Source organism: Durio zibethinus, chromosome 11 (genome assembly GCF_047325235.1).
Source record: "Durio zibethinus cultivar Kanyao isolate XHJ-2024 chromosome 11, ASM4732523v1, whole genome shotgun sequence".
Lineage (NCBI taxonomy): Eukaryota > Viridiplantae > Streptophyta > Magnoliopsida > Malvales > Malvaceae > Durio > Durio zibethinus.
In genome coordinates this window covers 27,556,896-27,572,450 of record NC_143172.1, presented here as the reverse complement: position 1 = coordinate 27,572,450, position 15,555 = coordinate 27,556,896, and the positions used below count along the sequence as shown (strand labels likewise).

Below are 15,555 nucleotides of genomic sequence, written 5' to 3'. Positions count from 1 at the left end.
TAGTGGAATTTTTTTTTTCATTGTGGATTAATAAATGTAGGTTCTAAGTTTAAGTTGAGAAAAATTCTTTGGACGCTTAGTTTATTCCATTATTATTCATCACTTGTTAAACCTTTGAAGTGTATTAAAGACAGTTGTTTTGTCTCGCATAATGCATGTCTGCCTAAATTTCTAACAATAATGGAGGTGAAGGCAGCAACTTTTGAACCCTCGTTTGTTGTTTGGCCAAATCAAGATTAGACTCCATCGATCCAGGGATATAGAGAGGCCGGGTTAGAGTCAGCAAACCGGACCACAAAAAAAAAAAGAAGTGATGGAACATGGATGAGACTATGGCCATGGGGGGAAGGTGACTCGAACATCATCATTGTGATTTTATTACAGTTAAGACTTGAAAGAAAGGGAGGAAATGGTAGGGACTAGGAATGGAGTTTGGGCTAACAGAGGGGCCACCGTGCCACATTCAGGCACAGATTAGACCTTTTTTTACCTTCGGGGGTGCTTTTGGCTGGTGCCTGGTGGCTGTTCCATTACGTCACCCCTAATATATGACTAATTTTTTCCCTCTTTTTGGGGCCTTCTGGACCCTTTTCAGCGATTTTCCTGATTGGTCTGTGCCGTTACTACCCCTGACTTCACCGTCTCCTCTCTCTTTCCCTATTTCTCCATCTCTCTCTCTTACTCTTTCCTCCTCGTATACAAGAGCTAGCTAGAGCTATAGACACCTCTGAAAGAGAAAAACATTCTACCTTAGTTCCAATTGTTTTTATCTCTTGTTTAGGTCTCTATCAGTTGCGGGTGGAGGTGGCAGTAGAGTGGGGATTTCTGTCTCATCTCTCTCTTTGTCTCAGCCAATCTTGCGCCACCTTTTTTACCGCCCTAAGCTTTTGCACCAATTTAGCTCCAAACCAACGGTGAGAGACAATGAAAGCTTATGATAATAAAAACTTTAGCTTACTAAGATAGATAGATCACGCCATTTCATTGATCATTAGGGTTTCTCTCTTGATCACTTTCTTTTTCTTTTGCTTCCTATTTAATCCTACTCCTCCATTCTCCCTTTCCTCCAAACGCTTACCCTTTTTTTTGTGACAAAACCCTTCCCCTTTTTGTTGCTTTTTTTTTTAATCTTTCTCTCTTCTTCCTGGGGTTTCGATCCGACAACTTGACTAACCCTTCCAGGCAGACGCTTTGTCGGATAGTACCAAAAGATAGTTTGGGTTCAATTCCCAAGGCCATAGAATATCTAGTACTTTGTTTCTACTTGCTTGTTTTCTTTAGCTTTGTCTTCTTGTCCAAATTTGGAGTCTCCTAAATAGTTAAAAGTTGGGAACCTACGACATATTTTGGGAGAAGAAAAGGGTTTGAACCCTTGATTCTTGGTGGAAGATTCAATCAACCCGGATCTGTGGGTTATAAAAAGCTAGATATCTTGGTTGCTTGTTCTGTGAGCTCTCTCTCTCTCTCTCTCTGTGTGTGACAATTCTAGCATATTTCTCCTTTTTAATGTATGGATTATTTCTGTTTGGTTTACTAATTAAGGGATGAATTTGGTCGAAAAGCTTCTTTGAGGAGATCTGCAAGTTCTGCTTTGGTAATGAAAAGTCGACCTTTAATCCATTTCATCATCACTGTATATTTATACCATTTTTGGCTTCTTAAAACTTGCATTAATCCCATGATTCTCATATTTCATTCATCATAAACATATATCTAGCTACTTCCCATATACTTCCTTTTATACCCTTAATATGTTCTTCTAGTGTTTGTCGTTTTATCTTTAGTAGATTGTAAAAGCATGCATGTTCCATCAAGTTTCTTTATCCCAAAATACTATCTCTTGGGAAGAAAGCCACAATGAATTAACACCTGTTAATTCTTACATGACTACTCGTTTCTCATGTCAGTTCAGCACTGTCATGATTTTACAATAGCAATGACCATAAAGTTTTATCACATGCATAATCATGGCATAGAGAATTTATGCCATGGCAAATCCACATTCAACACTATGAGAGTTTCTCTGTGTAATTTCAATTCTATTGCATTTCGTCCTGCATCATCATTCAGTATCGTTCTGTATGTGTTACATATTACCGTAATAACAAGAGAAGAATGAGAACATATATATTAAATGATTTTTTTTTCAAAGGAAGCTGAAAAGACAAAAAGCTAACTTAATTTTCTTGCTTTTAAGCCTTAACTACTTGAATCTATCATGATTACATGAAACTTTTTCATTATTACGTTGACAATTGATATAGCTTTCCTCACATTTTTGTTAATGAATCTACAAAGACTGGAGTCAAATATCTTTTGCTAATTATACGATATTTTGCCCTCCGTCCTTGGCTTGAAAATGTTTGCATTAATGTCTAATTACTGCGTCGGATATAAAGCTCTTATTATCATCTTAACAAAACTATATTTACACTCCTCCTACAAAAAGCCTGAGCTACACTCTTTTGTCCTTGAGAAAAAGGAACATATACATATTCATCATATATAGTTCCTTTAAAAAAAATAAAGCAAAAGGAAACAAAGGACAGTTACATATGCATATAATGTAATAAACATTATTTTGTTCACTTGTCTGATCATTATCACTGTGACATGCATCAAAACATTCATTTTTGTTATATTTATTTCAATGATAATGTAGGCCATTCTATCTGCAAGGAACATGCGTTTAAACTGCATTCTAGTATTGGAAATTTCAGAAGGAAAAGAGAAAAAAAACGGATGTTCCCATCTTCTCATTTAATTAATGGAAATCAGACTTATTTAAGCTTGGCTGTAATGAACTTCTTTTTATGCTTTTAGGTGGTTTTGCCTTGTAATCTTGGTTTTTCTAGCTACGCTGCTCTGGGACCCTGTTTTATATGGGCATGTTCCTTCTCATGTATTGAAATCTTTTTATTAATGAAGGAGCAAAAAGAAAAATATATCTTGCAAGTTCAGGAACCGTTCTTGCTCCTGTTATTTGAGATATTTCTGTTACATTCCTTCATTAATTTAGTCAACTATGATCACAGTCATATTCATTCATTCCAAAAGAGACAAAGCAAAAGATTTTCTCTCCGTATTGATAGATTCCAATGAAAGTTTCAAATTTTGATTAAACATTAGATGATCAGTTTCTTCTCATGAACTATCTTATGGTCATATTCTCTTTCTTACACATGAAGTTAATATAGAATTCTTAATCCACAATATTCAAATTAGAAACTGTTGTGTTCATCAATGCATTTAGCATTCTAAGACACGAATTTGAATCTACGAGTATACATACATGATTATAAAATGATATTTACCATGTTCATATGATTTGTCCATAGTTTCTTATACACTCGCCATGTCTTGCTGATTCAGAATAAAATAAATAGTGGAATTTTAACTTCTTACTTGGTGGAAATTGTACATATCATATACTTCGAAGTTAGAGTTCATTCATGTGCCAAGTACATATTCATGCTCAGTCACTTATTAGTTCATTTACCAATTGATTCTCTTCAAAATACCAAGTAATAGTAAAGTTCTGGGACGAACATACATACTGTGATTGCATTTTGGTTGAGGCATCACAGATGAAGGCTTTTGTAGGAGTAAATATGTTCATAGGTATTAATAGCAGCCTTTTTGGAAATTTAAGAACACCAGTTTAAACTTTTGCGCTGTCTGATGACTATTTGTAGCTGAAATAAATAATAAAAGAAAAAGGTATCAATTCAGTTTTACGATAATAATTTATGGTAATGGATTTTGTATGATGACCACTACCAATGTTTCTCTTGTTCGTGAGTAATTTCTCTCAAACAGATGCTTGAAATTTTGTTTTTTCTAAGTAAAAAGTAATAAGAGCTTGGTTTTGCTGATAGTAACCCTTTATATAAAATGCTCGTTTATAATGTTCATTTGTTATGGAAACTGCAATTTATCCCACATGGCAAAAAACTTTTTTTTAATCATTTGTGTGTTTATCTAAGCCAACTTCATGTACTAATAGTCATTATACTATGAATTTAAATGTGCTTGTTCAAAAAATTATAAAAAATAAAAAATTCTCTTCCATGCAGTTTTTTTTTTTTTTTTGCAAGACTCTCATATAACTGCATCTGGCCAAAAGAGGAATACCATTTATATAACAAATACCTTTTGAATCTGTAAAAAATATAATTAATACGTCAAGCTCATTGGTTTATGGGCAAAACAAATTATTAGTATGTGTTAAAATTATAACGTGCTGATGAGAAGTAATATTCTCTTGGGTTTGCAGGACTCAAGGTGTAAGCAGGAGAAAATGAATGCATTTTCACAAGTTCCCCCAGGCTTTCGCTTCCATCCCACTGATGAAGAACTTGTTGATTATTACCTTAGGAAGAAAATTACATCAAGAAGGATTGACCTAGATGTAATTAGGGATGTTGATCTCTATAAAATTGAGCCATGGGATCTTCAAGGTATCTAATACTTCATAACTTTTGAAAAAAAAAAAAACTATAGAATATAAAGTTAATAAAGGCCACAATGGCACTAAGTATATATTAATCTATTTCTTGAATTTTGAACAGAGTTATGCAGAATAGGGACAGAAGAGCAAAATGAATGGTATTTCTTCAGCCACAAGGATAAGAAGTATCCAACTGGAACTCGCACAAATAGAGCCACTGCAGCTGGGTTTTGGAAAGCAACGGGTAGAGACAAAGCTATTTATTCTAAGCATGACTTGATTGGGATGAGGAAAACCTTAGTCTTTTATAAAGGTCGGGCCCCGAATGGACAAAAGTCAGACTGGATTATGCATGAGTATCGCCTTGAAACAGATGAAAATGGGACACTACAGGCAAGTCTTCTTAATTACGAAATGATCTTTGGATTTTTAATTCCTGAAAGGATTTTCCAACTTATAAATGCTTGTTTTCTTCTTTAGTCTTACACTGAGATAATGTAAAAATATGTTGAGAGATTAGTTGCAGTACTTTTGGACGCTATTGGTTATATATTTTGATAACAAATCAAGAATCACTTTCTTTTTTTAAGATTACAGCAAACTATAACCTTTCTTGACCTTCATTTCTTCTTCATAATATAATATGAAGTCACACTCATCCTTATATATATTAGTTGAAGAGTCGAAGAGAATTTAGTGTTTCAACATTTCCTTTCTTTTGGTTCTTAGATAATAATTCAACCAAATATTAAAGAGGATATAGTGCATATATGTATTTTGAAGTCCTAATTCTACAAGTGCAATGGTAAAGCATATAGTTAGTCATAAGGGAGACATGGAAGAAAGCCCTAAGTTTACTTTTTTGGCTTGCAATGGTAATGAAGTGCCTGTCAAGTTAATAGATAGTTACTTATCCACCTATTGTATTATATGCAAAATTATTAATTTCGGTTTTTTTACCTGATCAATGAAGCAGGAAGAAGGATGGGTTGTGTGTAGGGTATTCAAGAAGAGAATAACAGCTATGCGCAAAGTCAATGAACATGAATCTCAATGTTGGTATGATGATCAAGTCTCTTTCATTCCAGATCTAGATTCCCCTAAGCAAACGTCCCAGTCTAATATGGCTCACCACCTTTCCTATTCCTGCAAGAAAGAGCTTGATTTGAAGTACCAAGTTCCACATGAGCATTACCTCCAGCTACCACTTCTAGAGATTCCAAAACTACTCCAGACACAGGGTGCCGTAACCTGCAACACCATGGCTGCATTGGGCCTAGACATGAACAACGCGAGCACTCTACAGTCTTCATCCACGATACAGGAAGATCATATTCACCAAACTCATGAGCAACACTTGAATGCACTCTATGACAACAGCAGCAATGAGCAAGCGGCGGATCAACTGACTGATTGGCGTGTCCTTGACAAGTTTGTTGCTTCTCAGCTCAGTCAAGAAGATGTTGCCAAGGAAAATAATTACTCTAATGCTTCAGCCAATAGTGTCTTCCATTCTTCAGAGCAGACGAATTTGCTCATCAGACACTTAAACAAACAAGAAATGGTACCGGTAAATGCATCAACATCAACATCAGTTGATATATGGAAGTAACCGGACCTTTATTTAAACTTATTTCAACAGTATATGGTACTGATCAAGTGATCTTAGGATATTCTCTTTCAAAGAAGAAGAAAAAAGGGAAGTTATGAGTTAAATTTTCTGTACATAATAAACCATATAAAAAAAGCTTAAACTTTAACTGTTGAGCTCCTAGCTCTTCCCTAGTCGTATTAAATTAATGTCATAAATATTAGTCAGTGAAAGAAACTTGTTGTTTCTATCAAGAATTAGATGGGTATAGCTAGCTAGTGGAGTGTTGCTGTGAGCAATTGAATTAATTGCAGCATTGGTGTTTGCAAGTAAAGGCTTTCTTAATTGGAGTACGGTTTATGTATAACAGCCAGAGGCATTGTTTATTGATTGACCCGGCAGTCGATCAGATATATTTATTTGTTTGTGTTAATGAAATAGTAGTGTTAGAAAAACTTTCCTTTGCCTCTTTCTTCTTTTCAATTAAGCTTTTAAATTTCTACCTTGATCAATGTTTGTTTTTAACTTGTTTCTGTTGGATTATTGGTAAGTAGCAGAGAAGATTATAAGAAAAGCAAATCTAAATGCTTAATTGTAAGTTAACTACAAACAAGCTTTTCAAAAATTCTTTTTGTGCACGCAGATACAATATGCAGCAAGCATGCAAGGTGTTGCTTTCAGATATATATTTAAATCAGACGTCAAACATCTTACGGGACCACAATCAATGTCTGAGCTTGTATAAAATATCATCCAAACTTCAAGGAAACAATAGACTGGAAAAACTTTTGCAGAATATGCAATCACGAGAAAGTAAACTAAATGATTACTTGAATGAATGCTTTGCTGGAAAGTTTGGCAAATGAGGCACACAAATGCGTACTTATAATTCTTTTCAAGCGTAGAAGTCACTCAAATAGTTCAATATCAGCCTACAACATTACTGGAAGTTAAGTTTAGTGCAGGCCATATGTTGCGAAGATCAACTATACTTGGAGTCATAGGAACACATTAGAGAATCATATATACATGTTGGACACACTTGAGTCTCATAAAGTCTATACATATGTGTTAGACACCATTTACACCCAAAAGCTTAAGCTATTGGGTCCATCATGTATATATAAGACATCTTAATCTCATTTCTTTGTGATATGAGATTTTTTACTTATATATGAACCATCCCAACAATATTCTCCATTCATGCTCGTTGGAAGCTGAATTGGAAACAAAATCATATGTTAAAACCCTAGATCAAATCACAATTCTAAAGAAAAGATAATTAATGGATTTCATTCGTGTCTCACACGGTAATTGGGATTGAAGTTAGCAAACATGATTGCCTATGATAAAGTAAATGAGTTCACAAGTGCATGATTAAGGTTTTCAGTGATTAAAAGTGAATCAAGTTTATCGAAAATGGATATCTGAGTATAAATTAATGAAAAATAAATGAGTTCATAAGCACATAATTAAAGCTTTTAGTTTCACATTGTACACATACCAAGTATAATGTCTGTGAACCTATAGCTAGATATTGACTTAAGCAGTCATCACTAATCTTTTTTATTTAAGTGTAATTAACTACTTAACTAAATTTGTCCAAAAATTTTAAATTTGACTCAGGTATTTTTAAAACCTAAATTCAATATCTACAAAACCAACTAGGTCCGGAAGAATAATTACATGTAACTAAAATTATAATACCTCCACAATACCCATCAAAGGATGGTACCAACTAGATTTCATATTATCCATTGAGTCTTAAAAATCTTAGCAGGTAGTTAATTATTAGGAATTACTCTTAATTGACTCAATACTTTTGACAAAAAATTAAGAAAATCACATCACCTCTAGAGTATAAAAAAAACTATTATTTCTCTTATCCGTTGTCAAATTATTTAACATTTAAAAAAATTTCAAAAACAAATTTAATACTTCAACTTATGAACTCAATGTATCACCTAAGCTCTGCATTTTTATCATTTATTCGCATGGGTCAAGGCAGAGCACTTAAACTTTGCTGCCTAGATTGTCTTAGTGCTCCCTCAAGCTTAGTCAACAATCTCCCTCCAACAACACCACTGGGACTTAAACTTGTAACATTGACTCTGATACCAGTTATTGGAGAGATAAGTTACGCTTAGAGCTATAGTAGCACATCAAAGAACCCATATATACATGTTGGACATCATTTGAACTTAAAAGCTTAAGCTATTGAGTTTTTAAGTCCTTTATGTATATATAAAACATCTCAATCATATTTTTTTGTGATATAAAATTTTTTACTCATACGTGAATTATCCCAACAACGTAAAGGTTTCTTCTAAAGTGTATTAGTGCTAAGGAACAATAAAAATTAATAACTTCTTCTTTCCCATATATTTAGCTAGCATGAATGGTAGAGAGCTATATATCAACTCATACATAAAGAGATAAAAGTGTATATCAATAAAGATACTGGATGCACATTACCATATTATGTCTTAACGTAGCCTAGTAAAGGATAGAGGCAAAAAGCGACTAGTTAGGAAATTAAGCATGAATATATAGTTATATATGAAAAGCAAGTTTTCAGACCTCAGAAAAGTACAATCTTATATATGAACACCGGACTCATCCTTACCAATGGAGGAGGTGTTGAAAAGACAAAATATGAGCGGCATCTTAAAATAGGGTGATGAGAAAGAATCAAGATATATAGCAGATGCATGCATTTGTAATAGAAGTCATTAATTCATGAAGAGTGAAACTAAGAACCAGTAACCTACCTTGAACAGTTACGTTTTGGTTCAAATGAAGGTGGAGCTAGAGAATTAACGCAAGAAAGAGTGGTCAAGAAGTGCCAAAGAAGAATGAGCAAAATGCAAAGTGATTGGGCAAGAGTCAAACTGCTTAATATGGATAAATAAGGTACTAGGCCTAGTATATAATTAAACCAAAAAAAAGGTATTCTGCCCATGAAATACATTTCTATAGAAGCCTAGAGGGGTGTGAATTGTTGAAGCATTTACTCTTAGAAGAACTAATTCACTTGTGAGAGTAGTCAAGGCTTGAAAGTCCCTTTTAAGCAATGAGATTTCTACCAGTGACATACTTATTGTGCTCGTTCTTCTCAGCTCATATTGCACATGAGAATGAGAGAGAGAGAGAGAGAGAGAGAGAGAGAGGTGGGCAATATTCAATTAACAAGGAATCCTAGCTAGGTTAAAAACTAGTGGAAAAGTCAGCTATTCTCCTTAGACTATTTTGAGGTGCACATTTCCTTCTATCTGGTTGAGGCTTTTGCTGCCAGAATCAATTAATCAACCAAATCAGAGACAGACTGTTAGCAAAGTCAAAAGGAAGGGACGCAAATGAAGAGGAGCACATGCCAAAAGAACGAATAATTAAGGTTATCTTAATGTATGTTGTTTGTGAAAGAAGGAAAGAAAACATCATTTAGGCAAGTACCATTTCAAAACAAAGTCCATGTGACTGCTGTTATGTCCCATCTTTCTCCCTACATATCTCAAAACTTCCAAAAACTTTTCCCCACCATAATCTTTCTATGTTTCTACTCATTATCACTATTATTTCTCGTTAACTTCGAAACCCCTGCTTCATATACATACTGCATGCTACAATCTAAAACATATGTGGAGTATAAGTATACCCGTACAGTACTTCTATCAGCTAGAAGCCTTAATTGCAAGCTACTTAAGACTAAATTTATTCATAGATCGGCAATGAACTTATCAATTCCATCTGCTTGATTAATTGAAAGGTTTCGCCAACCTAACATGTCATCCCACCAGGGAGGATTTGGACCAAAAATCACTTCAAGAGTGTAATCAGATATAATTAAGGAGATCTCGGACCAGTAAGGTTGAGACCTATATATATTGACTACTGTTTAATTAATTAGGTAATAAAAAACATTGAGATATTCCCAACAAACAATTAGTTAAAGTTAAGGATCAGGAGACCACTTGGTGTATGTTCTGGGAAAAGAAATTATATAGAACCAGTTCTTGGTAAAGAGTACAAGAAATCATTAAAATATCATTACTTTTTTGGTTGGTTAACTTAACCATCTATTCTATGCTTTACAAAATGTGAAGGATTAATTTCTTTTTTTCTAACAACCCTACAATTAGTTCACTTGTTTGCATCTACAAAAGAATTGCCTAAGAAATTAGCTATTCTTGTATCCACCATGAGAGGATAATTAAATCTCCCTAAACATATTCTTCTGAGATGGTAAGGATGAATGAAATAATAAAAAAAATAGTAGTATATTGAAAGCAGAAGACAGAAGGAGTACTGTCAAAGAGCAGCATAAATTAACTTATCCATCTAATCATGGATGTTTCCAAGCCACAAAGAAAGCAGCCATTTTACTTCGGTACTGATCGATCTTTCCTTCAATGGTGCCCCAAATGGCTAATGAGGCTAGGCAATGATCGGAGGTGAGGGATCCAATGGAGCTTAAGTTTATGCTTCTCCACTGCATATTGAATCTGGATTAAAAGAGAAATTGCGGTAGTGGGGAGAGAGAGGGAAGCAAAGCTTTAGTACCATCACAAATATTCAAGATACTCAAATAGCAGGAAATGGCATCCCAAGAATGACACTTTTTTGGACTAGAAATTGGACACGGCATTTGCTGATCTGATTACTGTTGGATACTCTGATCAATACGAACAATCTGCCTAGCTAGATTTGCTCTTAAGGCTCAACTCTTGGCTCACAGAAAATTATTGTGTTTGAAAGAACCTCTTAATCCTCAGTTTCCTCGCAAGCTAAACTTGATCACAACCGAAATCCATATAAAAGCTACTTCGCCAGGCAGTTACAGAAAGTCGATGACTAATTCATTTTATAAAAATTAATCTAAATCGAGATTACGATACCATAACTTCATGATTAAAGGCATGTTATAGAATCAGGAAAATTATAACGTTGACCATAACTAACTATAATCTTTTAAAATGTCCAGTTTATATGGATTCTGCTTACAGAATCAAGACACAGAATACCAGCCCCAGTTATGTCAACATTCAATAGCATCATGTTAATCAATAGGAAATCAAATAATTGCTCTGTTTGCAAATAAACTTCAAGGGGCCGTCTAAACCAATAAATTAACTCAGGAGGCACACAAGGCAAAAATTTTAACCATGATGCAATAAATTCAAGTATGAAGTTCAATGGCATTGAGAATGGTTAGGCACCACCAGTATGTGACTTGAAAGTACATAAGAATGATGGATCCCCAGTGACCTAAATTACAAAATGATAGATACCTAAAGAGAAAAAAAGGTAAAACTTCTAACACCAAAAGAATTTGTATTATCAATTGTAAAACTTGCACACTTAATCTATCACTTTTTGTAACACAAATAACTGTTAATAGGTACACACCCCTCCAACATACAGAAAGAAGACAAGATGCTATGACTTATCAGCTTCCTACAATCAGCTAAAAGTGAAAATAGAAGCTAAAATTGTGACCACTAAAGTGAGAAACAATTTGGAGTTCCCACTGAGCAATGTCATTGCAGAAGAGCTTTGCGATTCCCTGCAAATACAAGTACCCATTAGGTATAGGAAAGAAAGACAGGAGAGAGCGAGAGAAATTTAAATAAGGTTTCAGATATACTTCTGCAAGCTCTGCAGGGCACCACAATAAAGAACATTATCAGGTGGAGCCATCTCTGTCTCCCCATTTTCCTCAGGATTTATAATTCTGATGTATGTCTCTTGGCCTAGATACCATCTTTCCAAGTTTTCAACTCTAAGGTTCCAAACTCCAACATTGTCAAGAGAGATAAGAACTGCTGTCCATCCACCCTGGTAGACCTACACAGAAGGTGATTAAAGGTTAACAGTGAACAGCAAAATGTGCTTTTTTTATATAATACAAAATCAAATCTACGAAGGCAAAAAAAAAAAAAAAAAAAACTGTTGAGCACTTCCCATTGTGGTGTACAAGGTAAAAGTGTCTTTGTTAGAAAAACAAACCTCTGTTGTGCAGCGTGAAATTGCATCCCATTTATTATAATTGTTTCTGCTGTTTTCAGTCCACTGACCAAAGTCCATTCTGCATCAAACACCTAGAATAGTTTAAAATACAACAAATCAACAGCAGTTTAGAACTTGCACATTCGTATAAGATTCTTACCCAACCACAAAAAATGCATATCCGTCCATGTGAAAGCTCAGCATTTTGGTGTCATTATTCTGCAATATAACCTCTATGAATCCTTTGTATGTAGCATTAATTAAAGATCTGTCCATCTTGGGAGTTCTATTAAGTGGCTTGTTGGGGAAATCCAGCTTATAAGAACCCTTTACATTGTGCAGGTCAGCTAGCCTGATTGGTGTATCAGGGTTGACGAAAGAGATACCATTCAGTGTGGCACGAAGCTGCCCATCAATCCTAACTGGAGGCAAGCTCCATAACACATATGTGTCAGTCACATTAATTGAACCATAGTGAAAAGAGCCTTGCGGATTTGGGCGAGCTCCACTTGCAGAAGTATTTTGCCTAAACATTAGAAAATAGAGAGTTTAATTAGCAATGGATTAAGGAAAGTTTTTAGTTGTAATAAAGAGAAACTTTACACAGCTTGTACAGACATATTTGTTCTATAATCTCTATAGCTATATTCAGAGAATAACATTTGAAAGAGAGCTGGTTGCAAGTTTTTACAGAAAAAGAAAGTATAAATGGCTATAAAGAAACTATACTCAAGCTATGGAGATTTGAGCACAAACCTGATGGCCTTTGGCTGGTTCATTGCTGCCCATTGGTTGTAAATATCACTTGGTGGAACAGGCAGAGGACCAGTAGCTGGTCCTTTTGAATTGGAATAATGCAAGATGGCCACTCCTGTTACTCTTTCCCAAACAGATTCATTCACGAACCTAGCACTTGCCACAATGTAGTAATCTGTAGTTGCATTCTGATCCATGGTAACTAAAAAGGAATATGACTGTCCCACATGAATATCAAAGCTGGTGAAATTCTGTTGTGTCGTATAATATCCCTCAGTTTCGACTAAGAGCAGATTATGGCCCTGAATTCTAAAGTTCAAACTAGTAGATATCCCAACATTATGCACACGAAAGCGATAAGTTTTGCCTGCAAAACATAACAACACTGCAGATTAAGATTTCATGCGGGTAACAACCCTTTTCTGTGACTACTGAGTACTGATGTTGCATGAAAAGTTATGACAATGAGTGAATGTCGACATGTGAAACCTGTAATTTAAGGGGTTTTTTTTTTTTTCTAAAAAAAGAAAAAACCTATGCAGCTCAAGGAATGCCAATGTAAAAAGGTGACATCACTCAATTTAAATGAGCCTCAATAAATTAGATTTAATTGATGATATTATATATCCAGATGATAACTAAACAAAGCAAACTTTTTTGAACTGTTATTAAAATAACATCTTACAAAATATTTTACCATTCAAGGCCAAATAAAAGTATACCTGGATCGACATTAATGGTTTCGTATTCAATACCATCAGGTACGAGAGTTGTATTATATCGGTAAGGTCCCTTCCCATTAATGAGAACTCCATCTGGCATCCCAAGTTCTTCACCAGAGTCAAGAGTGTTTCTCAATGCCTAAAAGAAGAGCGTGTCAATTATTATTAGACTTCAACTGCAAAAAGGAAATTCAATGCACATAAAATCAAAATCATAACCGTTCATTTTTTACTAACCGTGTGGTTTTGGGTATACCAGTCACCAATCAAGATGACAATGTCACCATCCGGTCGGGCAAAAGGAATTGCTACAACTTTCCGGTTATTAATAACAATGGGACCAAAGCCACCAGATGCTCTTTGAAAATTGAGTGAGGGGAAGTAGAAAAAGCTCCCAATCTGATCCTTAACTTGAAATTGGTAAGTAAAATTCTTTTTGGGATGAATTGGACAATTTGTACCAAGAACACCATCTTGCCAAGAATTTCGCCGCATTTGGATTCCCGGCCTGTAAAAACCATAGATCAGAAAACTTTCACAATATCCCTTTAAAGAATAATATCCAAAGGGAAGAATAACAAAAAATTTATCTGAAAACCTACCAAGTCATCAAAAGATTTTCGTCCAATTGATTTTGAACATTAATAGCCACATTGTAATTAGTTGTGGCATTAACAACAGGACCAGGAAATGCTCCATTAACTGCTATAACCTGCAAACAAAAGAATTAAACATAAAGGTAAATTGAACCCTTATCTATCCGGTATTTCCATATCCCGATTTCTGATTCTACAAAATCCGGAACCCAAGTCCCATATTACAAGTACAAGATGGTTCCAAAAGAAAACAGAAAAATGTCGAAAATTACACATAACGCTACACCTGATCAAACTTACCACCGTCTTTGCCATACCACTCGATTGAGTTCACTAATATTTCAAAACATTATATGAAGACTGAAAAAACGACATGTAGATAAAAAAAAAAATGGTGCTCAAAACCAAACATTTGATTCAACAAAACAAAAATCACCACTAAGAACATTTAATATAAATGCCTAGAAAATATTAGTTTTAAACACAGAGAAAAGTCCTGTGGTCCAAACTATACTATGACAGTTGAACCGCTAACAAGGCTTTGACTTACGTTCAAAAAGTTAATCAAAGAACAAGAATATCCTACTGGAGGAAACATGAGAAAGGGGTAAAAGAATACAACAACGATACTTCTAGAAAGTCATCAATATAGTTTATTAACATTCCAATAGCAGTTACAGATTCAAAACAGTTACTTAAAGCATCAAATGACCTATAAAGTAACAATTTTGGACCCTCTGACGTACTTAAAAACAATTGAACCCCAGTATTTACCACCCCATAACTGTACATAATGAAGAAGAAATTACAGTAAACGTTAAGAATAATGTCCTTAAGAACAGTATTTTCGTGGATTCGAAGAAATAAAAGAAAAGAAACAGAGTAAACAGATGGTAGTGTTGAGAAGACTAACCCGTTGAGGAACACCAAAAGGAGAGACGGTGATGTAAGAGAGTTTGAAATCATAGAAGACATAAGGGTCTTCAGCAAAACAGAGACTTGAAAGCAGAGTAATGAGAATCCAAAGAAACAGAGACACTCGAAGCAGAGCCATCTTACATTAAAAAAAAATCTTGCTTTTTCTATTTTTGTTTCAAAGAAATTAGATTTGAATGGAATGAAAGAAATAAAAAAGAAAAAGCAAATCAAGAAGGAATATTACAGGAGATTCACAACAAAAATTGGGAAAGAGACAGAGAAAGAGGGGCTCTTTATATAGTAATAGTATGTATGAAGAAAAAGTAGTGGGAAAAGAACAAAGTATACAGGGCTGCCCTATGGGCTGAATATGGCACACGCTCGTTTTGAAAGTTTTGTCAAGCGTTGATACCCTTACCCCTGTATGGGTTTTACAGGCTGCAGCCGGTGGCAAAAGGAAATATGACGCGGACAGTCAAGAAATAACTGCACAAGTTTCAGCGTCTCGCTGTTCTT

The 15,555-nt window shown here is 34.7% G+C and overlaps 2 protein-coding genes across 2 annotated transcripts; one reads left to right on the top strand and one right to left on the bottom strand.

The window, feature by feature from the left end:
• Positions 1-4,285: 4,285 nt before the first annotated feature.
• On the top strand, positions 4,286-6,946 carry LOC111290861 (NAC domain-containing protein 7-like). The gene is made up of 3 exons (XM_022882358.2): positions 4,286-4,460; positions 4,572-4,843; positions 5,427-6,946. The coding sequence occupies exons 1-3, from the start codon at positions 4,301-4,303 to the stop codon at positions 6,060-6,062; spliced, it is 1,068 nt and encodes a 355-aa protein (XP_022738093.2). The 5' UTR covers positions 4,286-4,300; the 3' UTR covers positions 6,063-6,946.
• Positions 6,947-11,216: 4,270 nt separating this feature from the next.
• On the bottom strand, positions 11,217-15,326 carry LOC111291313 (monocopper oxidase-like protein SKS1). The gene is made up of 9 exons (XM_022882978.2): positions 15,035-15,326; positions 14,128-14,237; positions 13,763-14,033; positions 13,526-13,664; positions 12,804-13,170; positions 12,208-12,573; positions 12,048-12,126; positions 11,686-11,885; positions 11,217-11,604 (listed from the first exon to the last, which is right to left on the bottom strand). Exons 1-9 carry the CDS (start codon positions 15,173-15,175, stop codon positions 11,502-11,504), a joined length of 1,776 nt encoding a protein of 591 aa, XP_022738713.2. The 5' UTR covers positions 15,176-15,326; the 3' UTR covers positions 11,217-11,501.
• Positions 15,327-15,555: the final 229 nt, after the last annotated feature.